General features: G+C 48.0%; 8 protein-coding genes across 8 annotated transcripts; 4 read left to right on the forward strand and 4 right to left on the reverse strand.

Annotated features, from left to right (window-relative positions):
* Positions 1-3,869: 3,869 nt before the first annotated feature.
* EI90DRAFT_2965318 (uncharacterized protein) lies at positions 3,870-6,320 on the forward strand. Its single transcript, XM_039055519.1, has 10 exons — positions 3,870-3,978; positions 4,037-4,265; positions 4,342-4,412; positions 4,473-4,501; positions 4,556-4,640; positions 4,724-5,336; positions 5,391-5,540; positions 5,593-5,721; positions 5,779-5,809; positions 5,869-6,320. Exons 1-10 carry the CDS (start codon positions 3,956-3,958, stop codon positions 5,895-5,897), a joined length of 1,389 nt encoding a protein of 462 aa, XP_038922860.1. The 5' UTR covers positions 3,870-3,955; the 3' UTR covers positions 5,898-6,320.
* Positions 6,321-6,804: 484 nt separating this feature from the next.
* Positions 6,805-7,667, forward strand: EI90DRAFT_3011737 (uncharacterized protein; the record flags this gene model as incomplete). The annotated part of the gene is made up of 3 exons (XM_039056504.1): positions 6,805-6,888; positions 6,995-7,273; positions 7,359-7,667. The coding sequence occupies 3 exons, from the start codon at positions 6,805-6,807 to the stop codon at positions 7,665-7,667; spliced, it is 672 nt and encodes a 223-aa protein (XP_038922861.1).
* A 4,914-nt stretch (positions 7,668-12,581) lies between these two features.
* On the reverse strand, positions 12,582-13,580 carry EI90DRAFT_2965321 (ribosomal protein S7 domain-containing protein; the record flags this gene model as incomplete). Its single annotated transcript, XM_039055520.1, has 5 exons — positions 13,464-13,580; positions 13,242-13,379; positions 12,862-13,108; positions 12,698-12,799; positions 12,582-12,623 (listed from the first exon to the last, which is right to left on the reverse strand). The coding sequence occupies exons 1-5, from the start codon at positions 13,550-13,552 to the stop codon at positions 12,582-12,584; spliced, it is 618 nt and encodes a 205-aa protein (XP_038922862.1). The 5' UTR covers positions 13,553-13,580.
* A 640-nt stretch (positions 13,581-14,220) lies between these two features.
* Positions 14,221-16,076, reverse strand: EI90DRAFT_1316628 (uncharacterized protein). Its single transcript, XM_039051662.1, has 2 exons — positions 15,582-16,076; positions 14,221-15,523 (listed from the first exon to the last, which is right to left on the reverse strand). Exons 1-2 carry the CDS (start codon positions 15,882-15,884, stop codon positions 14,396-14,398), a joined length of 1,431 nt encoding a protein of 476 aa, XP_038922863.1. The 5' UTR covers positions 15,885-16,076; the 3' UTR covers positions 14,221-14,395.
* A 548-nt stretch (positions 16,077-16,624) lies between these two features.
* Positions 16,625-19,192, reverse strand: EI90DRAFT_2965322 (major facilitator superfamily domain-containing protein). Its single transcript, XM_039055521.1, has 13 exons — positions 19,029-19,192; positions 18,550-18,975; positions 18,467-18,497; positions 18,353-18,416; positions 18,157-18,283; positions 17,925-18,105; positions 17,826-17,864; positions 17,658-17,772; positions 17,544-17,599; positions 17,193-17,484; positions 17,077-17,135; positions 16,979-17,019; positions 16,625-16,925 (listed from the first exon to the last, which is right to left on the reverse strand). The coding sequence occupies exons 2-13, from the start codon at positions 18,959-18,961 to the stop codon at positions 16,726-16,728; spliced, it is 1,617 nt and encodes a 538-aa protein (XP_038922864.1). The 5' UTR covers positions 18,962-18,975; positions 19,029-19,192; the 3' UTR covers positions 16,625-16,725.
* A 958-nt stretch (positions 19,193-20,150) lies between these two features.
* On the reverse strand, positions 20,151-20,914 carry EI90DRAFT_3011740 (uncharacterized protein; the record flags this gene model as incomplete). Its single annotated transcript, XM_039056505.1, has 3 exons — positions 20,151-20,453; positions 20,569-20,748; positions 20,831-20,914. The coding sequence occupies 3 exons, from the start codon at positions 20,912-20,914 to the stop codon at positions 20,151-20,153; spliced, it is 567 nt and encodes a 188-aa protein (XP_038922865.1).
* A 726-nt stretch (positions 20,915-21,640) lies between these two features.
* EI90DRAFT_2988739 (major facilitator superfamily domain-containing protein) lies at positions 21,641-24,493 on the forward strand. Its single transcript, XM_039056050.1, has 17 exons — positions 21,641-21,715; positions 21,787-21,807; positions 21,892-22,302; positions 22,359-22,374; positions 22,430-22,510; positions 22,568-22,678; positions 22,742-22,801; positions 22,849-23,020; positions 23,069-23,084; positions 23,143-23,368; positions 23,426-23,453; positions 23,510-23,595; positions 23,649-23,750; positions 23,806-23,899; positions 23,959-24,002; positions 24,059-24,160; positions 24,215-24,493. The coding sequence occupies exons 3-17, from the start codon at positions 21,904-21,906 to the stop codon at positions 24,370-24,372; spliced, it is 1,695 nt and encodes a 564-aa protein (XP_038922866.1). The 5' UTR covers positions 21,641-21,715; positions 21,787-21,807; positions 21,892-21,903; the 3' UTR covers positions 24,373-24,493.
* A 267-nt stretch (positions 24,494-24,760) lies between these two features.
* On the forward strand, positions 24,761-27,258 carry EI90DRAFT_3032519 (cytochrome P450 monooxygenase pc-3). Its single transcript, XM_039058394.1, has 9 exons — positions 24,761-25,048; positions 25,106-25,348; positions 25,420-25,476; positions 25,544-26,171; positions 26,234-26,289; positions 26,338-26,494; positions 26,556-26,664; positions 26,718-26,857; positions 26,942-27,258. The coding sequence occupies exons 1-9, from the start codon at positions 24,902-24,904 to the stop codon at positions 27,217-27,219; spliced, it is 1,815 nt and encodes a 604-aa protein (XP_038922867.1). The 5' UTR covers positions 24,761-24,901; the 3' UTR covers positions 27,220-27,258.
* The last annotated feature ends 739 nt before the right edge of the window (positions 27,259-27,997 follow it).

Consider the following 27,997-nt stretch of genomic DNA (forward strand, 5'->3'; position numbering starts at 1 on the left):
TGAATCGTGTTGCGACCTCTTGTGAAACAGTCCCAGATGGGAATGTGGTCGTGATCCTTGATGATGTATTGATGTTACCAGTGTTGCACATGACACAATCAGACATTGAATCAGACCATTTGCAATCTCGTGGTGCTTCCGACTTGGGTCAATTGTCTCGGAGGTCCAAAATACGGATGTAAGCCGGCATTATCGGATTTACCAATAGGACTATGCCGCATCTTGAACCTCCCACCCCGCAACGCCAGCTATACTAGAATCTAATTCTTGATTACATGTCCTCGTAACCAAATCTTCAATCTCCATCTCAGCTGCCAAATTATCCTTTGCCTGGAACCAATAGAGATCCCATTCACCATCCAATGCCAAATTAAAGATATCGCGAAGCTTAACACTACTGCTTGCTACCTGCTGGAGTTTTCCATAAACATGATACCTAGCAATATGTGCTATGAAACTCACAGAGGACAAGCTGGGAACTTGAATATCACAGTCTGCCGAAAGGTCTGAAAGCAGAGAAACCTGTAAATTGTGAAAACTGTGATACTCCTCCTGAGGGATGGCCGTTGGACATGAAAGCTCAGGGTCTAAGCGGGATCCGGTGGGGTCTTGATCCCTATCTGAAGGTGCCAGCCCAAAAGAGCGCCGCATGTGTCTTCGGTAAGTGCCTTGAAGTGCATGCTGGCGATTTAATTCCAATTTGATGGCAGAGGACATCACCATCTTCTCTACTGAGAGGCGATTACGCGAAGGATCCTTTGTGTCACCTGTCACTGAGAAGAACCGCTCAGTGTCCGCGGAATTGCAAACAAGCGACAGAACCAAAATGGCTAATTTCGCAAGTGGATCATCTTGTGGAGCGTTGAGCCATGCCATTAAAGGATTAAAATCCTATGAAAATATTCTGAGATAAGAGCACTTCACTAGTGCTGAGATACAAGAACTAACTGGGATCCGCTTACATATGTTACTGCGAGTCCAATCTCCACCCGGGTATCCAAAAACATCGTGAGTTGATGTCAAGTATGCAATTGCGCGCGGTCCAAGATTGCTTGCAGCTTCATTGGTTTCAAAGACTCGGCAGTAAACCTCTTCCATTAGAGTGACAAGCCGCAAATTAGAAAGGTTTGGATTGAATAATCTTCGCTTCACAAAGGGATTGAGAGTGACGGCAACAATGAAGAAAGAATGATCTATTTTTGCCCATCGAGTTTCAAGACTCCTAAGGACTGCATGGACAGTTGAAGTTGGTGCAATAGAGCGGGGAAGGAGATCTAGGGCAGTGTTTATATCCGTGTAATGTTTATACAGTCGTCCAAAGATCAAGGCAACCTGATCGGCACGCGTTGTTGAGGCCTGACATACATTCACAGCAATGGCTAAGGGGGTGATATCATCGGTAATCCTAATGTGGAACTCTATATTAGACAAATTGTCAGAATCGCGCAAACACTTACTGTCGAATATCATTCCAAAAGTTTTCATTATTGATTGTATCAATGATCTGTTGTGCTTTGTTGATCATTTCCCGCCTTGTGCCCGCAGCCATCAGTATGTTATCACTCGATTTGATAATGATACTTTTGAGAGGTCTCTTTAAGTCCAATAATCGCTGGAGTGACATCACATGTGAAGACCACCGAGTAATACACCCACGGATGAGGGTCTTTGCTGTCCCAGTGAACTCCGGAAGAGTCTTCTGCTCGGAGTACAGAAGATGAAGCGCAAGAGAATGGTTATTAAACCAGTTCACAATCTCACTTGCTTGTGCCATGCGCAACTTGACACTATCAGACTGTTTGATGTAATCACCAAGCACCAACTGAACCTATTGAGGACTGTTAACACTCAAATAGTAGAAGAGGTAGGGACGGACTTGGTGTGCATAACAGTCAACTGTGATTAGCCGAGGGAAATTTTGTTTGAGCATTTTCCGTGCTGCGCGTGACTCTCCCGAAGCATCAGAGACCCAACCAATGAGTTTGAGCCCAAGTTTCTCTTCGATAAAAGTCTTCTCTTGAAGCATTAACTTGAAGAGGTTGTCAGCAGTCTTGCGCGAGCCGGATGTGTTATGGACATGTGTCATCCGAACCTGGGTATAGATATGAGTGAATTAACCCTTTACACAGTGAAGAGAGGATATACCATATGGTTTGCAGAAACCATGAATGCGATGAGATGATTCCGAGATGTGTCACGCCAGCCATCACATTGGCCAGTGGCATAGGCACTGCACATCATGTCAGTGAGGCAATTTTGAATAGACTCGAACTCCGCTGAGAGAAGAGGTCCTGAAACTTTGTTTCGTTGCGGTAGCTTGAATGCAGGGTTGAGCATGTGCACAAACTTCACCATTTCGGGGTCGTCAGGCAGTCGGAATGATATCCCAGCAGAGATTATAACGCGGAGAAACTGTCTTTCTAGATCCTCCTGTTGCTTCTTGGGGAGCGGGGGGATATCGGAAATTCCCTCAGACAAAGATGAATAGCTACCGCGCCGGCCAATTTGTAAAGGGGGTGTAAGATGTGTTGGAGATGGTGAATGCCCGGGGGAATGGGATGTAGGTGAATGAGGAGATATCAAGGGACTAGCGGCAGGTGAAATTTGGAGTAAAGGCAAGTTGAGGCGAAGTTGTCGGCCAGGGAGATGTTGATCAAGCCAAGTTTTCCCCATTGCACGCGCATCTGTGGTTGCATGCTCACAGGTTTCAATATGACGTGCAAGCCGTTCAACAGAGCCCTGTATCTCAGAGCAAAGAGGGATTGCTGTTAGAGTCTGATGTTAGCATTCACGCAAAGTGCATGGACGGATGGGGAGTTTACCTCTCATATGAAGTTGACTAAGTGAGTGACGAGGTGCTGAACCAGCTGTAAACTCACGGAAGTTCTCCTCCTCCAGTCTTGCCGTTTGGGCATTTATGCAAAAATTGCATTTGTGAATAGTGTGGCTTTTATTGTTTCCAATCTTCTCCTCGAGGTCGAGAAACCACTGACGCAAGGGGCTTTTGCGGCCCATCCCAGGTGTCAAGCAGGGTGAGAAAGAGAGATGAAACACTTAGGATTGTACCCTAGGTTTTTATTGCATGCTCCCGACACGGTGAACTAGGGCTGGAAGCAAAAGACCGTCATGGTATGTGCATGGGAAGTTGTTCTTGATTCCGCAAAGATAGACAAATGCAGCATTTGGACATCGGAGTCTTATAAAAATTCATTACATGGAAAATGGGTGCTTGACACGCTTCAGCCAACGGATGCTGATCGGACCATGGGACCATGGGAAAAACATCGTCTACTGAATCAGACATTCGGATTTCGGACCATGTGACCATTTGGGACAATGTCCGTGCAACACTGGATGTTACAGGCGGATCAAACATAGCCGAGTATTATAGGAGGGACAACGAGCCCTCACCAGTGCGGGTGACGTGTAGTAAAATTTTACAAAAAAAGGGCAAGAAATAGAGGGCTAGAGATCTTTATGACTGCGGACCAGCATGCCTTTCGACAGTCGTCCGCTTCGAAGCCAATCCCATTATTTTGGGACAAGATAGGTTCAACGAACAGTACGTGATGGTGCTCCTTGCTCCAATTCCATAAGCTACCACCTCCCTTTGGAATGCGTGCAAGTTCAGACTCCAGAGTGATTTGTGAAAGCACAAGCACAAAATGTTTTGGTAGGAAGGGCATCAGGGACGGTCGCGTCCAGATACCACCAGCATTCTTGTAGAGCGGAGAGCTGGGCGACAGAGTACCCCAGTGACATTGGAGATTGAGGCTAAGGCCGAGTTGACGGACTTGGCAGCACTAGTTGCCCAACACTAAGGGAAAATGCAAGCGTTGAATTGTGGGGTGATCGGGTACCCTCCGGTACAAATAAGGTACAACAACTCACCTTTTGGCATTTTTTCAAGCCACATCCACTGAACAACCGCTGAACACAAGTCCTCTTTCGAAGAATGAGCACCTCAGCTGGCGTCATGTACGTTGGTGAACACTAATCAAGTGGATGTAACTCTGACATTGTGGCACCCTTTTAGCTCATTCCTCATTCAACCAGGCAAAAATTTTGTCCTCGAGGCTGAGGCAGACATCAACATTAAACAAGTCTCGCTACACGAGGATCTCGTGGACAATAGCCGTTCTTCGCTGAAGATCTTCTATTCCGCTCCTGATGAGAATGATGGGTCTGAGGATGGCGAGAGCTCCAAGAGCGTTGGGGAGGAGGAAGTGAACTCGGCTGTCATTGCAAACTTTATTCCTGGAGTAGTCAGTGCCCTTAATTCTTTACGCTCGTCCTTCCGCTCTGCTTGGCTCCCCACTTATGACCTTAACGTGTTGATAGATTGAACATCAGCCTGTCAGGCTGGTCATTCCTGAGGGTCAAAAGGTCTCCTTTGAAATCACTGGAAAGAAGTAAGCAAAACCCTCAATGTCACTTTTCTCAGCTGTAGCATTGATCATCTCATATTCAAGCTCGGTTTATCTTTCTGGAAACATCATTCGTAAGCGACCGGAGTCAGAAACTCGCCGCATTCATGCTCACTTTTTGCATGCAGTCCAATTGCCTGTAGATCTGCCCTCCGATGATGAGGACGACTTCGGCAGTGAGATTGATGCTATGGATGATGAGGAGCGAGACGCGTGCGTAACCACCTTGTTGTCGCAATCACCCTTTCATATCCCTGCCCCTCATCCTCTTGTTCCAATCTCATTCGAAATTTTAGCTTCCTTGCAGACCTAATCCGCGACGACAAGCAGAGAACGAAGGAGCCTAAGAATGCTTCGAGCGATGCAGTCCTCAAGACCAAGAACAAGCGACCGGCTGAGGACGCTGGTCCATCCGGAGTCGACGAAGCAAGGAAGAAGATCAAGACTGCTGACGGAGCCCCAAAGATTGTAGCAACACCAGCGAAAAAGGGAGAGACTCTGAAGGGATCTCCTTCAAAGGAGGACAAACTAACTCCAGCTGACACTCCGGCAAAGAAATCCAAAGCAGGAAAGTCGCAGAAGGAGAGTGGAAAAGACACTCCAGTGAAGAAGGATAGCGGCGTCCCGAAGGAGACGCCGTCACAGAAAGCGGGTGGGAAGGATACTCCAGTGAAGAAGGATGGCAAGGTCCCAAAGGAGACGCCGTCACAGAAAGCGAGCGTGAAGGACACTCCGGTAAAGAAGGATGGTACCGTCCCAAAGGAGACGCCATCACAGAAAGGGGGCGTGAAGGATACCCCAGTGAAGAAGGATGGTAGTGGCCCGAAGGAGACGCCATCACAAAAAGAGGCAAAGAAGACTACTGAAGCCGGTGAAACGGAACCAGTGAAAGCGGGGGGTGACAAATCAGTAGGACTAGCCATTCGATGTTTTCAGAGTTGTTGGCTCACTTGTTTCGACTAGGCGAGGACTGTAACTAAAGGGGGGGTGAAGGTAGAGGATAAGTTGGTTGGAAGTGGGCCTGCCGCGAAGCCGGGGAAGACGCTCTCAATGCGATACATTCTCCGTTCGAAAGCAGGAAAGATTTGGGATCAGAACGTCAAGGGCAAGCCGGTACATCTCATGTTTCAATGGGTCCGCAATGTCACTCATTCATCTCTCCCAGTTCAAGTTCAAGCTTGGCGCCGGCGAGGTCATTAAGGGATGGGATGAAGGTTTGACTGGCATGCATGTGGGCGGTGAGCGGAAACTTGAAGTTCCCCCAGAGATGGGCTATGGGAACCGGAAGACAGGAGTGCGTATACATTGGTGTCAATTGCGACCACAAGCTGAAGGTTTTATACTCTCTTAGGATATTCCGTCTAACTCCACATTATACTTCGGTGAGTGATAATGCAAGCCACGATTACCTCACTGCTGACAACTCATTCACGCTTGGCAGAGGTCAAGCTTCTCGATGTCAGCCCTTGAACGGCGGGATAAACCCATCATCTTCGTTGTCCTCTGGATTTCTTGCTTATTGGATATTAGTCTCAAAAGTACAATACCTACTCCGGCAGCACACGGCTTTCGCAGGATCGTAGGATATGATTTCGCTCACATCCCTGGATTTTGATGTCTCGTCCTATTATGCTTGGTGTGTGCCTGTATGACAAATTATGCATATGGTGCATTGGCGTGTCCTCAGGTAGTTCAGCTCGGTGGAAAGCCGCTTTGACAGTACTGTTGCAGCGAGATCCGACGGGTATACGATCAATGAGGGACGCGAAACATGGGCTCTATTTTACTCGTTGCTGCACGCGTCCCGGGTCACGCTTGCAGACTAGTGATGGTGACTGAGATACATAATATCCTTCTCGTGAGCTGTTGGCACGCTCATCTGTACGTTTACGGGCTAATACGCGTGTGTGCGTTCTCGTGATGACCCTTGCGATTCTGAGTTGTCTCTAGTCTACAATCCTAAGGACTCTATCTATAGAGGCTGGTATCCTGCCTACCTAAGGACCAACACCTGCGGCCTTGGCCACCCCTGAAGCCTTGCGGGGGCTCGTGAGAATATTGAGTTTACAAATACAATGCGGATGACACTTGAAGGTGGTGGGGTCATCAGGACGGGAATGAAGCGGGGGTGGCGTCGGTAATTTGATCTCACCACCGCAGGTCCGGTCGGCGGAGCATGCCCGGGCTGTAGTATCGGCCCTGCGGATGACACACTCCGCCAGGTTCATGAGTTCCACTAAGCGTCCGGTTGGTAGAGCGTGCCTGGGCTATAGTATATAAGTTCTCAGACCCGTTGTTTTCTTCATTCTCGTGCTTCACCAACACTCTAGTCAAGTACAATTCTCCTTGCCAGACTTCCTGCCAAACGAAACCAGCCATGGCATTAGCTATCGCCGCGGAGTTCGCCCCGGTTGTGACAGTTCTTTCGGGGCTTGCGAGCTTCACAAACTCGGTGAAGAACGTAAGTCAACCCTGTTGGCATGAACACATTTTTCTAGCCAGTATACACTATTCGTCATTACTGTTATCAAGACTTCAGGTTGAAAGCTAACGTACTCAATATGTAGATCGCAAACAGGGCCCCAGCGGAGCCAAAGGCCTCGCTCAAGAACAACAAGGACCGCTGGCTCGTCTGCACCGTCGAGAACAAGACCGACTTTCCCATCTTGACCATGGCCAGCTTCTTCTCTTCAGGGCGGTACGATGACCCACCGAAGCGCATCGATCCGTTCTCAGTGATGACGTTCACTTGTTGCGAGGGAGACAACACCGTCATGCAGGGAGTGACCGGAGGCCACTCCTTCTACATCAACGTGGACCACAACAATCACTTCTACCTTGGACTTGTGAGTTATTCTATGGGGTCGCGGCCCACTCCTACACCAAAATACCAAAATCGATGCCGGCCGCTAATGTTCTAAAACTCCCCAGGGATTCTGCAATCCATACATAGGCGGGTACAAGGCTAGCGTGTACAAGCCCTCCGCTAAAGAGGTCAAGGACATTCAAGAGAGTGGGAAAGCCCAGAAAACGGTGGCTGAGAAAGCTTACGACAACTGCAACGAGAATGGTAACATGATCACGTCTGAATGGTATCGCGCAAAGGATGTGGACAAGAAGGACGTGGTGTTCCAGTTCCAGGTTTCTGCCAGTGCGGGAGCTAAGCCGGTATACACTATCAATGAAGTTCGAGAATACGTCGATGAGAAGGAGCATGAGAGCATTGTCGGCAACAATTAGATTTGGGATAACAAGAGGCAAATCGTATGCTAGTACTTCATGTCTATACAAGGATGTTTTCTCCAAGACCAGTACTAGTGTTGATGATGATGATAAATCATTACCCCGCGGCTTCAGACTAGTCAGCTAAGTATCAGACCCTATCAAGGGGTGTTTTTTTGCGCTTCAGATAGGGCCTAAATGGCCTATTTCACTGTGGACGTCCTGGGATGTCCTGGTGAAGCGGCTTGCTGCCAAAAATGGACCTGTGAGAATATCTGGGACGTCCTAGGACGTCCTGAAACTACTTAGCACACAGCATTCTGGTGGGGGTCGCTAAGCTAAGGTTAAGTCCGGTAGTGTACAAGTCTTTTTAAGCACTAGGCAGGCCAGCTCTCATGCTGTTTGCTCATGACGCTATGTACACCGCAGCATGAGTCTCTAGAGAAAGTTTGCGGCACAAAAACGTAATTATCTCCTTGAGGATTTTCACTAGAGTGCGTGCCTTCGCACGCGCTGACCTGCACTGCTTTTCAACACCCTAGTCAGTTGTACAGGAAAAAGTGAACCATGATTAAATCATTATTCCACACAAAAAGAGTGCATAGATGTTCTATGCTCAGGAGAGATCCCAAATCATGGCATCGGGCTATGTCAAGTGTGTGGAGACAATAGCGGAAGTGTTCCGGATAATAGGAAACAAATAGGAAAATGGGGAGCAGAAAGAGGACATCAGGACAGCGACTTGGGGGGGGACAAGTGTACAAATGAGGATAAGACAAGCGCACTGAAAATTGGTCAATAGTATCGATGTAGGGAATGGATGTGTGGTGATGCGTGCTGTGCACGCTTTCTTTCTTTCATTGTTTATTACTCTTTATTTCTCGATGTAAACAATGTATATAAATTGCGGGGAAGGGTGAAACAGGTTTTCACTCTTCTCCTCCCCTGTCGAAATTACAGCTCTATACTGCCTAATTCCTGACAGCTTGAGGATAGCAGGAGTCAACACCAAGGTCGGAACCTCAACCAACCTTACAATCGACTAATAAATCTCCTTCCCTTGCCCAAAGCGCCCATGCGGCAGGGCAAGTGGGGGTGCAGCAGCAGTGGGGGGGTTGGACCAAGAGCTGCGCAGTTGGGCATGTGTCTGCTGCATCCCTTCAAGAATGGGCCGCATTGCAGGCTGACATGCCAATTCATGAGTACGACACAGTATTTTAGCAGATGCAGGCTGTGGCTGTGTCATCGGACGCAGCCTAGCACGACGAGTAAGGCAGGTAGGGGTGCAGATACAAGTAAGGGGAATTTTGGCCAGGTAAGCGCTGGGCGCGCATTCAGGTGTGCTTGGACTAAGCGCTGACATTGCGAAGGGCAGAGTTCTTCATATTACAGCAACCGTCAAAAAAATCTGCGCGTCAGATTTGGATGCATGACCCGAGTTGGATCTCGTGATTGTCCAAAAATGGTCGGAAATCAGGGTCAATTTCGGTGTCAATACATTCGGCATTTAGCGCTCGTGGTGCGGGGGTCTTCAGGTTCGCAAGAGCCTCTTCCGTACTCATGTGAGGCATGGATAATAATGATATAGCATGAATACTAAGAGCGTCGTCGGCCACGGGTCTCAGCAAAGGTGGTCAGGGGATTCCTGATAAGGCAATACTCAACTCGCGATCAATCAGAGGTAAGCTAGAAACTATCTTGTCAACGCACGTCTGTGCGTATTTATACATACACGAAATGTATTATCTGGGGATTTCCCACAATAATCCAGAATATTCCGGCAGGTTCTGGTCACTTGCGGATTCCAACAGGATTACAATCCTCGTGGATGGTGCATGCAGACAGCTGGGTTACTGCTGAAATATCGTGTGTGCTCGTCGAGTTAGGCATCGTGATGATTAGATCCTTGGCTGCGGGTTTGAGGTGTCTGCCCACTATATGCATGTGCAGCCTCTATAACAATAGAACGATGAGTAATATCCTTTTTCGGTGGTGCCATTGGGACACGGTGATTTTTTCCCTAAATCGCAAATCACATGTTTTGCCTGATATATCCATCAAGATTTGACGCGCAGATTTTTTTGACGGTTGCTGTAACTCCTGAAGTAGTTGGGCATTCACCCCTAAACTCGGTACGTGGATAGATCTAATTCTCCTCTACCAAAAGAGCCCAAAATCAAGCCTCAGAGATTTGTAGGTGACACTCACATTGGGTTTTGCCAATTCCACTTGATTTGTCTACCAATTGTACGTTATAAATATAAAAGTCACAAGGTCATGAAACCTAAATGGAAAATGAACACATCAGCACAAGTGGCAGAAATGGCGTAATTTCACCCGGACGGCTGTGCAGGTAATACAATGCGGAATACAACACGTAAGCAAAAGTGGCACGTTTTACATAATTATGGGGGAGGCAGAGTGACCTGCAGTGCAGGTAACAACACCTTATATATCGTATTCAGGAACCAACCAACATGTCAGACTCGTACCCAGTCGGAGGAGCTCCGTGGATGCGCAAAATAATAGCTTTTTTACGCAATGTAAATAAACGTTCTCACACTGTGTCAGGGCCCGGCCTCGGACTCGGAGGCTCCCTGACCTCAACCCCCATCTAGCCTGTCCTCACACTATGCGGGGCATGAGATGTATAGTAAAAGAAAGGGAATATATACACTTGCCTATGCGGGGCATGAGATGAGAAGAAGGGTAAAGGTCTCATCTCCCCGCATGGTTGCTATATAAAGGAATGGGTCACATGCCCACAACTATACAGCTCCTAGAGTTGTGTAGTGTGACCCAGAGGGAACATCCAGGTGGCAGTGCCCAGTAAGTGTGGGAACGTTCTGGGCGAGTTGCTCACCCAGAACTGTGGCTGTGACCCATGGGAACATTCTGGGCGAGCTGCTCGCTCAGAAAGTTCCCGCGCTATCCCGTGCGTGCGTGTACACAACACACAAAGGCAACAACAAGGCAACAGTCAAAGAATAAAAGGGGGTAAAGTAGGTGGGGAGTCCGGGGCACCCTAAGGCAGGGTGCTGAACCCTGACACACTGGTACGACTGCTTCCGATGCTAGTCACGTTCTGTACTCAATACAAAAGATCACATGGTACGGAGTTAAACAAATATCCGATCACCTACTCCGAAACTTAGCCCGCGACACTTCGCTCCTCCGACTGGGGCAAAATGTAGGTGGCGATGCATCGGAAACACCCGACTCTCACGCTAAGCCTGAATGAGTTGTACATAGAGGTTGCGCAATGTAATTGTTAGTGTTGACACATGCGGTCATTATACCCAACCCAACCCATAGAGACTTGGAAGCACCTTGAGGGTTGTGGAATCGACAACCTGGGCATGTGCAGAAATTAACGCTTCATATAATACTTCTATAGCATTCTGCAGCTGGTGCTTTGGAGTGAAGCGGTACGAGCGTGAGCTGAGGCTATGCAGCCTTTTTTGGCTGCGGGTGTTCGATTCCCACTCAATGAACCTTTTTTTATGGTCTCAGGAATAATTGTAACAACCTCCCATTTACACTAAGGAGTAAAGAAGGAGAAAAAAAGGTTCACTGAGTGGGAATCGAACACCCGCAGCCAAAAAAGGCTGCATAGCCTCAGCTCACGCTCGTACCGCTTCACTCCAAAGCACCAGCTGCAGAATGCTATAGAAGTATTATATGAAGCGTTAATTTCTGCACATGCCCAGGTTGTCGATTCCACAACCCTCAAGGTGCTTCCAAGTCTCTATGGGTTGGGTTGGGTATAATGACCGCATGTGTCAACACTAACAATTACATTGCGCAACCTCTATGTACAACTCATTCAGGCTTAGCGTGAGAGTCGGGTGTTTCCGATGCATCGCCACCTACATTTTGCCCCAGTCGGAGGAGCGAAGTGTCGCGGGCTAAGTTTCGGAGTAGGTGATCGGATATTTGTTTAACTCCGTACCATGTGATCTTTTGTATTGAGTACAGAACGTGACTAGCATCGGAAGCAGTCGTACCAGTGTGAGAACGTTTATTTACATTGCGTAAAAAAGCTATTATTTTGCGCGTCCACGGAGCTCCTCCGACTGGGTACGAGTCTGCCAACATGTGTGTTATTACAACTCATGGGGATACTTACAATCAAATAGAATATCAACGGGAATCAAACTGGGAACGCGAAGATGACAAAAAGTGAGATCAGCTGAACTGTTATGCCACAACATTAATTGTTCATTCCTAAGTCTGAATCATATATATATGAGTGATCCTAGCACAGGCGGCGTAAATGGATTGACTGATGACGTAAGCCACCCTGACCACACGACTCCGGATTTCGAGGTCTACTGGGTTAGAATATGCCAGACGCCCTCTTACGCGGCAAATTACTGCAAGACTGACTGATGGAATTACGATACAAAGGCAACAGCAATTGTCTTTCAGATCTTCTCTCTTCCCGTTAAGGGCCACGGGCATTCATCCGGCATCCCCGTAGCACCGGAGGTTTTCAGGACCCGCTGCAGAGTAGCGGGAATATATCGACCAGTTGAGAACTACATATGCATGCACCCAAGGCCGTTCACCTTCGTCCAAGTAAAACGCATTTGCAAGATACTCGTGTTACCGAAAGATCCGGCGCCTTACATCGATCGCTTAAAAGTCAAAACAACAAATATAAACCGGAGTCATCTAACGTCTCAGTCACCCCAGACTAGCACTGTGTCATAGAAGGGCTGCAGAGTTACCTTCCGCATTTCACGACGATGGGATTGACAGTCAACTTCTTGCCCACTCACTCTAATGCCACGTCTTAACGTCAAGAACTGGGTATCTCTCTGCATCAGTCTGCATGAAACTGGCGGCAAGAAAAGCATCGAATGAGAATGTCATAATCATAGGGACGTCGATTCTCATACAAATAACACCACATGCAGCATACGATGTCTATCGGTTAGACTTGGCGACACGTTCCAACTCATCCTTTTTCTGTTGCCATCATACCATGGTAGGTCAGGGAACAATAGACAAGATATAAACGAAGGGAGGGGGGGGGGACGAACCTTGATAGCGTATGAGTTGGACGAGCCTTTTGCGGCATTGATGAGCTCGTCCGCAAGACACTCAGCAATAGATTTGACGTTACGGAAAGCACTCTCACGAGTCTAAGGCGATATAGAGTTGATTAGCTCATCGACAAGACGTATAGAATGGTGCTCGAACGTACGCCAATGGTGATGAGGGCGATCGCTTGGTTAACACGACGAAGTGGCGAGACATCAACTGCCTGACGGCGAACGGTACCCTGAGAACCTATGCGAGTGCTATCTTCACGAGGACCAGTGTTTACGATAGCGTCCACGAGAACTTGAATAGGGTTTTGGTCGGTGAGGAGATTGACAATTTCGAAAGCGTGTGCCACAATACGGATGGCCAATAATTTCTTGCCATTATTACGGCCATTCATCATGAGACTAACACCGAGTAGAAACGTCGAAGAGGTTCACACAAATTGAACGGTGCCGAGTGATGGTTGGTAAACACGAATTTCGCGTGTCAGTATTGGGTCAGCTTCGATAGTCAGCATAGATAAGAACAACACCGCACCTGTCGACAAGGCGTTCCACGATAGGCATCTGCGCCTTCCTGAATTTCTGCTTGGCATATCTCCCAGCAGTGTGAGGCACCCAGACAGCATGACGAATCTGGATGTAGTCGGTCAGCGAAATATCTTTGACCTCGATGCTGGATTTCGGAAACACGTCCAAAGTCATCAAAGGGTTTACATCAGCACTGTAATATCGTTCGTGTGGTCAAAACTCGACTGACTCTTGTGTCTCCCATTTGCCGAACAGTTTGACACCGTCCTTGGATGCATGGGCGAGACGCCGCGGCAAAATGTGACGTGGGGCAGGCATAATGGAGAGGCCTCGGAGGGATCTTAGGGACTAGACGACAGTTCCAGCTTAGCAATGCACACTGACGTTACGACAACCTCGAATTCCTTACAAGCCTGGAGAATGCGGATTCAAATCAAGCTCAGAGAACTGCACAGTTTGCCACAATACGGCTAGCTCCGTAACTCGCGCCTTGATCTCAGCATTGCGGAACTAACACCACAGTGAGCTCCTCAATAGGAACAGAGGACTCGTATTTGTCCAACTGATGGACAGGAGTGATGCGTCGGTTCTCCGCCTCAGCATGCCAAGGGGCCAATCACATTTTTAGCTTGGAAGCATAGCAGATAAAGCTGGGCATTGAGCCAGTGGACCAGTACACTGGTTATAATGACCACTGGCATCTTTATGATCAGTTTACTGTCGTTATTCCCGACATGCTCACGATCAATCTCATGTGTCAACTTGGACGGTCTTGATATTGAGGTATGCCATCTTCGGCTCTGGCTGGGCATCACTTAACTGTCAGCCAGAATAACTCCTTAGGTTTTACACATCAAACATGATGTTTCCGATGCATATAGGGTCGCAGAAGCTAGCAGATAATAATGACTTTCATGTATTTTGCGGGTGAAGTTAAGACAACTTGATGATCTCTCATCCCTACTGGCGTCGAGTACTTGAGAATTGAAACGCGGATTGTGACGATACTGCATTTTGCAATAGTCGCCGTGACCAGTGTTGCTGGCACATTACTTTGAAGCCATAGAGTACTCAGAAATACAGTTCACAACATCTTCTCTCAAGAAACGAGGACCTTCTCTGGCAGAACATACCTTTCTCCAAACCACACGCCTACTGTATTCAGCTACATTCATCCCACACATTCCAAACCTCGTGCTGGGGTAGTGCACCATACACAAGGACATCATGATGCGGCAATTCGGAAGTCGTAGGGTCGGTCAATGAGTTATCCATATGTTTGATGCTGATCTCCACCCGCGTTTGAAATGCTTCTCCTGATGATGCTATTTCGAGTATTCGATGCATCGATTTGATGGCCAGCAATAGACCGGATCGCAGCGCATCCCAAATATCCCTTCTCAGCCTAAGCGAAATCTCGAAGCTTCGTAAGCGGAACCAGGATTTGTTGTTGGGAGGATGCAGTGTGTAGGACGTAGCGAGTTCGGTCAAAGAATTGACGATTTCCAAAAAGGAGTGTAGATCAGTCTCTGAGACGCGAATCAACCTTAGGATGGATAGCCTCGGGATGAGTTCCAAAAGAGGTGCGGTTGTGATATAGGGCGAAAGAGGAGTCTCTAGGTGCTCGAGGGATGGAAATGTACGCAGCGCAGGCCCAAAGTCTCCCCGCATAGATTGCGTGTCTAGCCTTAGCCGCTTTAGCTGAGGCGCGCTCACATATCTGCCAAATATCTCGAATGCAGATCCGTACACCTGGAGGGATTCTAGCGAAGGAAGCGTTACTCTCAACTCGTCCCCGAATATGCCCGGCCCCCCTAAAGTCAGCGCCAGGAATTTGAGGTCGTGGCATGAGGTGAGAAAAGGGGCCAACCCCATCGGTGTACCAGCACACGGAAGATAAATTTCCAAATGAGTGAGGCCACACGCATCACCCAAAGGTGCCCAGGGGAAATATGAATTCCTGACGTTCGAGAGAGTTATTCTCTCCAATGAAGGATGAGAACCAGGAATACTTGAATTGGAGAATCCGTCTGTAGTACATTCGTACCTTCGCAGTGCAGGCAACGGAACGGGGAGTTGGAATCGAGATGAATTGAACAATCTGATGTTTAAATGATTGCAGCGCGCGAGGGAGTTTGCATGAATTTTCATCCAATCCTTGGCGACGTCGTCATCCCATTCTCTCCCGTTCTCGACGCCCAGATAGATGTTCGAGTGTCCCGCACGCTCCATGTAAAGACCGCACATCTCACCCGAGCGTTGTGAACCGTCATACACAAGAATATTCCACTGTTCTCGCATGCGTTTAGACTCAACAAACTTGAAAGGGCCTCTAGAACTATCTCACCCAAGTTGATATGCCAAGAGCCAGGCCTCTCCATGCGGCGCAGGTCGACGCGATTGTCCCCCGATACTTGACGAATGAAGGATCGTCGCGGTTATAGGTAACCTTCTGTCTCTGGTGGTACTGGAAAATCATCAAGAGCAGTTCTCCAGGAAGTTTCGATATAGGTGAGCCAGTGGCCGAGGCGCGATCGGACCCTTGATCAGCGGTCGGACTGTTGGGGTCGGGCAGTTCATGCGTGCTTTGAGGAATAGAAGCTTTGCGCTCATTAGGTGGTAGCTGTAAGTTGCTGATGCGCGAAGACATCGTTAGGTTATGGTCCTGAGGTTCAACTGACTCTTAGACACGATATCAGTGTCACACTTGACCGAAGGCGTTCTGAAAGGATGTTCTGTTCTGTCTTGGACCTACAATCCAGGTTCACTGCAGTATGATTGGAGTAACGATGAGACGGGCTGACGTAGCAGTCACGATCCGGTCTCCAAAACACGTCACAAGACAATAACTGGTGGACGCCGCCTGCCGCGGCAAGGGCCCGCTACTCTCTTCACAACTGCCTTTCGACGTTTGGTTTTGGATTTATGGTCGTATCTTCACTCTTTGCGTTACCACCGTTCCAGAACACCCTTCCCCTACTATCTTCAGTACATTCTTCACAACCGTGTTTTCCATGCAGAGTCGGAGCCGACTGGGTACGGAGTTATGAGTGGACCGAATTATATTGTCATTGTCATAATGGGAAAAGAGGACCTTAGGTTACAGAGGACCTGTGCACCCTAAATTTACAGGACCCGCTACGGAGTAGCGGGAATAACTGGGGAAGGCCGCCTGAAGCGGCAGATCCCGCTACTAACGTTGCTATTGGCTGAGACGAAGCCCGAGATTCGCTCTCGCTCTGTAAACACACCACATACTCTGATTTCAGGACCACGTAATTTACACTGGAGCCATGCAGCAAGCGGAATAGAACTAACTGTATGAGGCAGAGAATGGACCCTGGGTTTGGGGGTCATACAGGACCCTGTGATAGGACAATTGAGTTTGGGAGAGAAAAAAACGTAGGACCCGCTACGGAGTAGCGAAACTTGAGTGGGTTTTTCCGCTCGCGTAACAAATGAAATGGTTGAAATTCCCAGCACAACGAAGACTAACTCGTCCCTTCCAAGCTTTTAGCGGAATACTTGACATCTACAGGGACACGAACTCCAGATGAAGAACCATCCTGTAGCGCTGGCCTCTCATTATTGGCCCTGAGTGCAGGCCCAGTAGCTCGACCAGCCTGAGGCTCCTCTCCTCTCCCAGTTCGAACGATATTCCGTTTCAACGAGTACTGGCGAACAAAAAGGACTGGAAGGAAGAAGATTGATTGCGAAGTTGCGTAATCAATTTCGATCACACACCAGAAACGAAGGTGGCACTCAAGATAGGAGTGTAGACAAGCCTAGGGGCATCGTGCCATCTCAGATGGAAATAGCAGCCTGGGTCTAAATTTGCATACCAAATAAATGACACACTCTTCGTATATGCCTCAAGTATCTGTTCCCTGAGGGATGGGGGCTGTGGATGAAAAATCACTCGAAAATGGAACCGAGTGAGAAGCCCCATCCAACATACCTGAATCTGGGTCAAACCCTTGACATCATTGGTCAATTGATGGATCGTTCGCCCATTCAAGAAACTTCCGATATCTGGGATCCGTCGTAGCCTCTTCTCCAGCTCTGACGAGTAGATAGCATCCCCAATCGAAATTCCAATTGTCCCTCCAAGCGTACGAAGGAGTGTAAACGCGCCCGTGCTTGTTGCCATGTCCTTGAGAGGCATAGCAGCTTGAAGTGCGATGAGAGGAGTTTGGAATAAACATCCTGTCCCAAGTGCAGCGATACAAAGGTAAATCTCTTGTTGAGCTCTGAATCAATCGGTGTATTAGTTATGCTTGGAGGTGGCCATTCGCAGGCTAAGACATACAGGCTTGAACCATTATCTAACGTCATCATTAAACCAACGCCCAATGCCATAAAACCCTAGTTCGATGAAATGAAGTTAGCGATTTAATGAATGATAACCAGGCCCAAGACTAACATAACCGAACCACATCACCTCCCGGTATCTCCCAACACCAGAGATAACCTGGCCGGATAAGACGGCAAGGAGTGAGCCTCCACATAAGTATGAAATCATTCGGACACCCGACATTCTAGAGCATGGGATCAATTGAGCGAGTCCACGACCAAAACATGAGGGACGTACAGAGCAGATGACCCTAGTACTTGGAAGTACAGTGGAAGGCTGGGAAATCCAATCATAAATTAGATGCACAATCACATCGCTCCAATATGCATTACATACTAGTACGACACGCTAAAGAAAGATAGTGCGTGAGCGAATGTGCTCGCGAGAATAATCGTGGGCGTTCGAGTCCTGAACAAACGAGGGGGAAGGATCGGCTCCCGGCTTGTAAAAACTTCATTAACAGCTCCAAAGATAATGAGGGCAGCACCGGCTGCCAGCAACACGATCGTCGTGGAGCCTGATGGGTTCTGGATTAATCGGACATCAATTTGTCAATATTTACACGCACCCCATGAAGACTGGCTTGAGTTGAACCCAAGGAGAAGAAGGACGACGCCAGTCACCATTAGAAAGAGGCCCAGAAAGTCGAAGGTTCGGACATGTTGTTTTATTGTTCGTTGCTGATGCGGGTTGAGCTGTTAAGATGTAAGTATGTCGGGACCATGCCAGTCAATGGAAGCAAGCGGCAGATTAAGATTACATACTCTGAGAAAGAGTAATAGGAACGCCGCGAGCCCCCCAGACGGCAAATTGATGAAGAAGCACCACCTATGAGCTTGATGTTTGCTTGGCCGATTACCTGGTTTCGGCACACGTACCTCCATGATACACCGTCAGTCAACGCCCCACCTGCATCAGATTGTCACTTGGAGACCATCCAGTCAAGAGTTCCCTGACACACCGATCAATGGACCCAGAACGCTGGCAATTCCCCACGTGGCCCCGATGAATCCAATCCACTTCCCTCTCTCGGACAGAGGGACAATGTCGCTAAGCGTTGTATTGACTAATTGAAGGATCCCGCCACCACCAATGCCCTGAATACCTCGACAAACCGAGAGCATAACGAATGACTGTGCGGCACCACACAGAGCACTTCCGACTATGAAGATGGCTACACTTGTCAGAAGAACCTTTTTTCTACCAATGAGATCGCTTAGTTTTCCATATAGCGGCGAAAGGGAGGCAGATGTGAGGAGGTATGCTGATCCGATCCATGAATAGCCTGAGGAGATGTTGAAATCTTTGACGATTGTGGGAAGAGCGGTGCTGACGATAGTCTGGTCCAGAGCCGCAAGAAAGACACTTAGCATTAAGCCAGGGATGACTGTTTAAGTCGTCAATGAGGGAATTCATGAGGCTTCGGCGGGCATAATATACCAATCTTAAAATTGCTGGTAAAGAGTTAAGAATGTAGGGAAGAGGGCACTCAACGCCAAAAGGCGGGCGTACTTTTGGGGGATTTCGTGTGTCTCGAGGTCCCTCGAGCCATCATGTGCCTCGTGATTGCTGGCTGGGGGTGATTCCTCAATGGTGTGTTTTTCGAGAGTCTTTTCATCATGTACGTCCATCGTTGTCCTACCGTGACGGAGGGTGAAGGTGAACAATTGGGGGTTCCCATAAATATCCGATTATCTTATAATATTCCTGACATGACGTTCCTTAATAATTGTGCCGCATGTCGTTGCCGATGCAGCATGCACGTGACAGGAGAATCCAGGCACATGGTTCGAAGAACGTTAGCGGGGGTGGCAATCGTATGCTGCACGGATGTATGACATCAGACATACATTGAGTACGAGACTGGGATGTCATTTCTGATGGTGTTTGGACATCAGATGCCAACGCGTTGAACGTATAAGAGTCCCTCTAAAAATATTCAATTAAGAGAGGTTGGATGAAGAAAAGTTGATTACCCACCGGTGAAGGAACCGGAAGCTAGCGGTGGACCGGAAAGCATTGCGGAACTGGCGAAGATCGGAAGGCAGTTTAGAGGACCCTGGGTTATGCAGAATTGGCAATACTCAATGGAGGACCTTGTCAGAGAATGAATTCAATCACGGGCGAAAATTTTGCAGGACCGCTTACGGAGTAGCAGGAATTGAGTTTGCTAGTCCGATGATCGATTCTTAGTGGACCAATCACAAACTCACTGAGAATCCTTGCCGAAAGTACTTACTCTGTGCTTGCCGAGTGCATATTCATCTGCCGTCGGGACAGTGCGCGATTAATGGTGCTCATTGCACGTGCGCTGGCTGTGCTTCATTGACCTCCATCTGAATTTGTGTCGTGAATACTCGGTCTTGTAGGAGGAGGCTTCAGTAGGCAGCATCCCAGCCTCTACTAAAGTAGAAGGCTTCAGATGGCTGGGATCCCGTTTATTTGCAATAGGGGTTCTTTGGGTGTTCCCGTGATCTGGCTGGTTCTCGGTTTCCTGCTTTCGCATCCTCTGTTGGTTGTACACTGTCTGTTCTTGCGCTTCTCAGACTCCGTGCCCTCAATTCAGAAGTCTCGGCGCAAGCCGGGGCCGTCCTCAACATCCTTATGAAGACAAGACAGTCGTGTCTGGATGAATACATAAATTTTCCCGGTGTAAACTGGGGGATTTGCGCGCCATTCGATCGCCACTGCACCCACGAGCTGGTGATACATACCCGAGGATTTATGTGGAGGACATGCCCCTATCACCAACCTCACCCAGACGAATGGAGCAATCACTGGCGAATTACATATCCTCGCGCAGTGTATTGGTGCAGAGCTCAAGATTCCCCACTTGGAGGACAGGTCATTATAAAACCAAAGACGCTTTTATGTAAGAAGAGAGTATCGTTGCTATAATTGAGAGGCACCGTGAAACCGAGATTGAAACAATGGCAGTAGCCACCGCAAATCTCTCTGCATTGTTCATTTGGACACTGACTAGGAGTCGGATGGCGCGGATCCCAAGGATGTAGACAATAGGGCTACCCCAACCGTCGGAATCGATATATGGCGCGTACGCGCTTTTAACACCCGGATGGTACTTCTCTCCTATTGGAGCGCCTTTCCATCCGTGTTGATCCCTGATTTGATCTCCGGTGTGAGCAAACACCCGGCTTCGCTGATCATAGCGGAATGATTCCGAACATTCCACTTAGCCTACGTCTATTGGTTCAGTGCTTCTGCTGCCGTTCTTCATTCACTTTGGCGGGCAACGGCTGGGGCCCTTTCACTCTGGTGCTTGTGCTCATTCTTGCGGAATCGCTCTTGTGGTGTTCTCCAGACATCATTGGCCGGCAGGAAATGCGATTGCAGAAAGAACAATGGAAACATACAACGGCCAAGGGCAAGCCGAATAACCCCGTAGCATGACGTGTTTGAACGATGTTGCTCTCCAGCTCTGTCTGACATCAGTTTTCCAGCCGTTGGCCGGTTTTGACTCCTGATCCTCGACCTGAGACCGGGATGAGGAAGTTCCAGTTTAGAACGATCTATCATCGGATCTATGACCTTAGAAGATCAGCCCCATAAGAACATATCCCAAAGAGCGAGCCCATCAGAAGTTCAACCATTCTTTCTCCCACTCCTCACTAGGTGGAGTTTGAATGATAACAGCTCCCTGCGCTGCGAAATCAGCACTCCTTTTATATTGCTTATCTAAGTCAATACGTGGGCTCCCGGTGAATGTTCTGGAATTCGGCTTGGCCGGCAGATACGAACAACCTTGGAGCCTGCCGGCCGTGACTGATGGTGATGCCTGGGACGGGAGATAGATTTCACGTCGGGGGCCGTCCACTAGCGACTTGACAACAATTTCTCACGTTCCCATAAACTGCGCTGTCGCGACTTTTACTGGCAAGACGCTCAGTTGCAAGAAGCATGGGGTTCAAACTGGTCTTATTAATTGAGATCAGAGCGCTCACGTCTCGTGCATGTCGGGTGGGAACAGCAATGAGGCATCCTGCTTACCCGCCTCGATCTAGACCTGACTATGACAACCGCGGCCTATTGTCTTACGGCGTAACAGAACAAATCATGGTATCGCCCACTGGAGGGACGGAGGCGTAACTAGCTTTCAGCTACCTAGGGTATGGATCCGTTGTATCAGAAAGACTATTGGCGGGGCTTCTAACCCAGTGTTGGTCCGGAAAAAAAAAAGTCTGACGCAAATTTCTGTAAGGTTAGTATTATCTGAATGCTCTAGGAACAATTCCTAGTGGGGTTTCCTCAGAGACTCCCTCACTACCACAACGAGGTTCCATAGATCATCCGGTCTATGTATATTCTGCCAGTATTGGGAGCTCAGAGTGCGAAAGTTCATTCGCGAAAACCTATAAGTACCATAGGTACCCAACGGTTTGCCGTCTACTGGGTATCCCGTAAAACCCTCCTCTTCCCTCACTTTGCTCAGGCTCTACAATGGATAAGCCGGAAACCACCTATATTGATTCGGAGGACAAAAGGGAGCTCGACCTTAGCAGTACGAATCATCGTGACAGCAGTCCGAGTGATGCTGCCGCCCTTGAAGGCAGCGTTGATCCAGCAGCAGCCCGACGAGCCCGCGTCAAAGTCGATCTTGTTGTCCTTACCACGTCAACCTTCATTTGTAACCCATTCACTAGAGAACATGAGCCTCAATTTAAATAGTTTCTTGTCAGGCTTCCTGGATTACATTGTGAGCTGAAGCTTCCACCTCGTGACACCCCTTCCAATCTATCGTTTTATATCAAGGATAAAACAAACCTAGGTGAATACCTGCGCTTGTCCCAGTTTTCAATTCTGACGATTACTCGCCCAATCAGGGAATGCTGCAAAGGCAGGGCTTTTAGAAGACCTCAACATGTCTCCGTATCAATTTTCCATCGTCCTAACCCTCTTCTTCAGTGGGTCAGCCCCAAGGGAGATCAATGATTACAATCGCTGATATCCAATCCCACTAGTACCATTCCTACTCGTGGAGATATTCTCGAACTTCCTTTTTAAGAGGATTGGTGCCCATATATTCATTCCTAGCCTTATGGTTGCATGGGGAGTAGTGGAGACATTCCAAGGTCCGAAGAATGAACCCCTCACATAAAATATCGGGGCCTGATCTTGATTCATACACATACAAGGTTTTGTCACATCCTACCACGGATTAATCATTTGTCGTCTATTTATGGGGCTGGCTGAAGGTATGCCCATCATAGTGCCCTCAGCGTTTACTCCCATTTTACCACAGGGCCCCTGGCTCCGGCGATCATCTTGTATCTGTCGGAGTTTTACAAGCGGCACGAGTTGCAAAAACGGATAGCTATGTTGTTTAGTGCTACGAGCCTCGCGGGTGCTTTTTCTGGGCTTTTGGCTTACGCTATCGTTCATCTTGACGGTAAAGGTGGTAAACCAAGCTGGAGGTGCGTTCGTTGTCGTCTTGCTCCACCATGCTGAATCTCGGCACATAGTTGGATATTCTTCTTAGTTCGTCCCCTGGTTATCAAGTAGATCTATCTTGGAATTGAACCGTTTGTTTTTACAGGAGGGCATCTTTACCGTTATATTTGGTGTCGCCTCGTTCTTTTGGCTACCGAAGGACATTGCGAGTGCCGCCTTCATGACAGAGGAAGAAAAATCCGCATACTCAAGTGTAATTCAAGAAGATATGGCCGTCGAGGAAGTGGACGATAGATTCCAGTTCTCAACCGTATGGTCGGCCCTCACAGCGCCTCATGTTGTACTCCTAGCCAGTTCCGCATTCTTTGCTGGTGCGTTGAATATACGCTCCCGTGCTGTGCTACTATATTATCACAAGTGTCCTCCAGGTTACATTCTCTTTGGAATAGCGTACTTGTGAGATTGTTGTTGACATGCTGCCAATCATCGTCAGTAGACTGATGATGAAATAGCCTCCCGACTGTAGTGGGAAGTCTAGGTTACTCACCTGCGAAAACGCAGCTCTATGGGGTTCCCCCATTCACTTGCGCGTTTGTCTGTACGTCGTTTCATGCATTGCACATTCGGATTTTGATTTCAGTATTTAATTAGCGAGCATAACAGCCGCCTATTTCAGTGACAAATATCGTTGCAGAGTGCTAATTGCGATTGGTTCAAGTCTCATCACTCTTGCAGGTTTCATCGTGATGTACCGTTCGTATCCATCATTCACCCAACATAAGCATTCCAGTGGATTGACTCGAAACAGACAGCATAAATGTCCATGTGAGGTATGGCTCGATATTCGCCCAAACGATTGGTATGTCCATCGCTTCCCCTTGCGTGTACACGTTGATCCCAAAGTAAGTAAGGTCATCGCGATTTTGATTCCTTGTTAATTTCATGAACTTTCCTCATTCAGCAATGTCTATCCCCACTATCGCCGTGCTGCAGCTATCGCATTTGGTAACGCCCATAAAGTCGATGCCTCTTGGACTGAGCTCACTGCATCCTGGTTTTAGGACTCATCAACAGCGGCTGTGGAGGGATATTAGCGATGTGGATGTACCACGATGCTCCTTATTTTTACAAAACAACGAAGCTCAATATTAGCTGCACTATTGGTAAGGACCTACCCTCATCCACACACTTATAATTAACGATATTTGGATATCTAGTGCTCATTGTACACTTATTCCTACTACTTGGCTATCTACATTACAAGAACTTGCAGAAGGGCAAAGAGCGTGGATTACACGATAACACTCCGGATGATAATACTGAAGAGAAGCTAAGGCTAGGTGACAGACACCGAGACTTCATATATACTCTCTGATCTGGCTCTGGTTTGGGCATGGATTGACGTTACGATCTCACACGCGTGTATATTACGAAGGCCCACCAATGGGCTGCTACCCTTACAAGTTTTTGGAGGGAGACAAACTTTTAAGTGAATGAAGCATGTTCCTCCCGCGCAGTCGCTCATGATACCAACATCACCATCGCACCCGATCGAGCCGCTTCCTCGAAGCGGTTAGAGAATGACGGAGCTGAGAGTGACATTTTCTCAGCGCTCTGGGAGAGCGGAGGTTCTCCATGGCCCTCAGAACTCTGACGCTCTTCGTTACTTGGGAGAGAATGAAGAAAGAATGATGCCAATGACAGTCCACAGTGCAATCCCATTAAGTTTTCACTCGATCCGTCTGTAGTATCCCAGACTCCTGGTCTTTCCCGAATTTCCGAAGTTCATCCGCAACTTCGGAAATTCGGAAAAGATTGGGTAGGAGCCGGATTGCCTTGTACGGAATCCATACGTGGCAAGACCATTGCGTTGGAGGGCACTCCCCCAGCCTCGCTTAACGACGATGCGCCGTGCCCCAGGTCTGGAGCTTTTAGCTCGGCTTATCCCTAAACTCTGCCTCGTTCCAATCTTGCTTTATTTGGCCCTCAAACTCTGGGCGCCTTCTCGCGGCTCTGTGCTGGACAATGGATGGATCAAGACGGCGTTGTTGGTGCGTAAATCGCCCCGTCCCAGCATTTGTCGACTGGACTGACATATCACCTCGAAGGTCGTTTTTGGCCCATTATCGATGTACTTGAGGCGCAAGTGGTATTTCTCGGTAAATACCTATCGAGCATACCGACTTTCCGTCAAAGAAATCCCTCTTGTCGAGGGCAAATGGCCTGGAAGTATCGATTTATTATATAAGCTAATGAAGGCGTTTGAAACGGAGTATGTGGGGGATGCATTTGAGGAGCTCGTGATGAATGGGTGGGATACGATTAGGGTCAGAGTCTTATGGGAGGAGAACGTAGGCTCTTCGTGTTTCATAGACCCGTTTCACATTAAATCTAGATGCATGCTAATGAGGGGTTTATTTAGATACTCACTTTCGAGCCTCAATACGTGAAGCAAATCCTCGCTACAAACTTCCCTAATGTGGGTCCGCTTCATCACTCAACTATTGTAACTGACCATTGAGGTGACACTATATTTCTATTTACAGTATGAAAAAGGCAACGAAGAATTTGGCGAAGCAACTGGCAGCGTCTTAGGCTCGGGTGTCTTCAACGCTGATGGGGACCTCTGGAAATTCCACCGCACCCTCGCAAGACCTTTCTTCTCCCGCGAACGCATCATCGATCACTCATTCTCTATCTTTGAGCGACATTCTACTACAACTTTTGTTAAAATGAAGGAACGTTTTGACGCCGGAGCACCGATTGATTTTCAAGATGTGATGGCTAGGTTTACACTGGATTCTGCCACGGAGTTTTTATTTGGGAGGAGTGTGGAAAGTACAAGTGACGTATTTTTGGAACCCGGTGGTATTGTCCCGGTGTCCATTCCGACTTCGACTCCGGAGAAAGTCGGAGTTCTACATGGACCTTCGGCATACAAGTTTGTCAAAGCATTTGTGCAGAGCCAGATCATCATCTCACTTCGAATTCGGATGGGTAAGATATGGAAATTGACAGAATTTTGGGGCGATAAGAGTCTTCCGCATATGAGGGATATTCATGAATTTTTGGATCCTATTTTGGAGGATGCGTTGGAGAGAGTTGGGAATAAGGGAGGGGAAGGCATTGATGAGGATACGAATTTCCTGATGCATATGATTACTCAGACGAAGGGTGAGCAGGAACGCACTTAGACTAATTTGGAGCGAGTCTAAAGTTATTGATTGACTTCCTAGACCGCAAAATCATTCGCGATTCTATCATGAACATGCTTATAGCAGGCCGAGATACAGTAAGTTCTTGGAATCTCGGATCGATATTCATTTTTATTTATATGCAGACCGCATGCCTTCTCACCTTCGTCATATACATGCTCTCCCAACACCCCCATGTCCTGGAGAAACTTAAAGAAGAGATCAATCGTACGATCGGTCATCAGAAGATACCCACGTTCGATGACATTCGCTTGATGAAGTACTTGCGGGCTGTTCTGAACGGTACGGTTTGTCTTGCCCAATCTGTACTAAATGCTCTCTAAGTCACGAACTTATCTATCAGAAACTCTGAGACTTTTCCCTCCCGTCCCGTTTGACCTTCGGTATGCTATCGAGGAGGACATACTCACATCACCAGACGGAACAAGGTACTATGTCCCCCCAAACACTACGTATGTATATCCAACCCCTTAATCCCACCATTGCTTACTGTATATCGGGATAGGGTTAGCTATGGTATCGTAACCATGCATCGTGCCAAGTCTCTTTGGGGTGATGATGCATTGGAGTTCGATCCTGAAAGGTGGCTCGACGATCGCCTTCGTAGGGTCACCGAAAACCCTTTCATTTTCTTACCTTTCAACGGTAATTCCATGTCCCCGGTTTTGCTCCACTCATTTTTGTCAAGGCTTCACTCATATCATCCTTTCTTTTCTTCCCGTCCTCCAGCCGGCCCACGCATTTGTCTAGGACAACAATTCGCATACAACGAAGCGTCCTTCATGATCATTCGTCTCCTTCAAACGTTCTCGACGATCCAACTTACACCCGAAGCCCAACCCAACGGTTCACTTCCACGATACGATCATTGGGCTCAGAGGCCGGCAATCTTGAATAGGAGACACATTAAGGAGAAGATTTGGCCTAGGTCTCATGTTACGCTTTACGCCGAGGGTGGTCTGTGGTTGAAGATGGGTAGCTACGAAGAGGGCAGTGGCGATGAATGACGCAAGGTGTGCGTTGTGGATTCGCTTGGATGTGAGGCTGCTCGAGATGTATGTACGATATTGTATCCAATCCTCCTACATGTAATAATAAGTCCTCTTTGACTGAAGGCTTTTTGATTGGCTGCTCAAAGGCTGAGCCAGTGGAACGGAAGCGACGCATTGTTGACCTCGATGTTTCGCAATCGTAGTCTTAACTTACCATGACATAGGGGCAATTGGACCTTGGGTGAATTTGCTGACGGCACCAAGTGCCCCTAGAGCATATATATTCGTCTACGGTCTGTACACTGCTAATGGTTTTGGGACTAGCATTTGTACCATTGCAGTACTTGCTTGGAAAGTAATTGAGGTTTTATTGGAGGGCGGGGGTTTAGCGTAAAATGTCTCAGTCGGTTGTGTTACATGGTCAACAGAAAACGAAAAGCTAATTATGGTGTCATAGGTGATCATCCTCATTTCGCAGAGTTTAAAGTTTAAAGTTTAAGCTTGCTTTGGCGGAGCGTCCTCGTCACTCAAGAAGTATTAGAAGTCCAATGTTTTGTATCGCAACCCACCCAAGCTCATCTTACTCTCGAAACTTTTTGATACCCACCTATCATGTCGAGTAAGTCGCCACATTTCAGGCTAAAATCTCACAATTCGGTCGGAAAGATACACGCCTTGTTTGGGCCAAGTCAAAATTGCCCGGGTAGCTGAAGAAACATATGCGTCAAACGCTCCAATTTGATTGCGGACCAGCATGTGTTTCTGAGGAGTGCAAGACTGAATTGTATGCGGA

This window comes from Cantharellus anzutake (genome assembly GCF_015039405.1).
Source record: "Cantharellus anzutake strain C23 chromosome Unknown EI90scaffold_3, whole genome shotgun sequence".
NCBI lineage: Eukaryota > Fungi > Basidiomycota > Agaricomycetes > Cantharellales > Hydnaceae > Cantharellus > Cantharellus anzutake.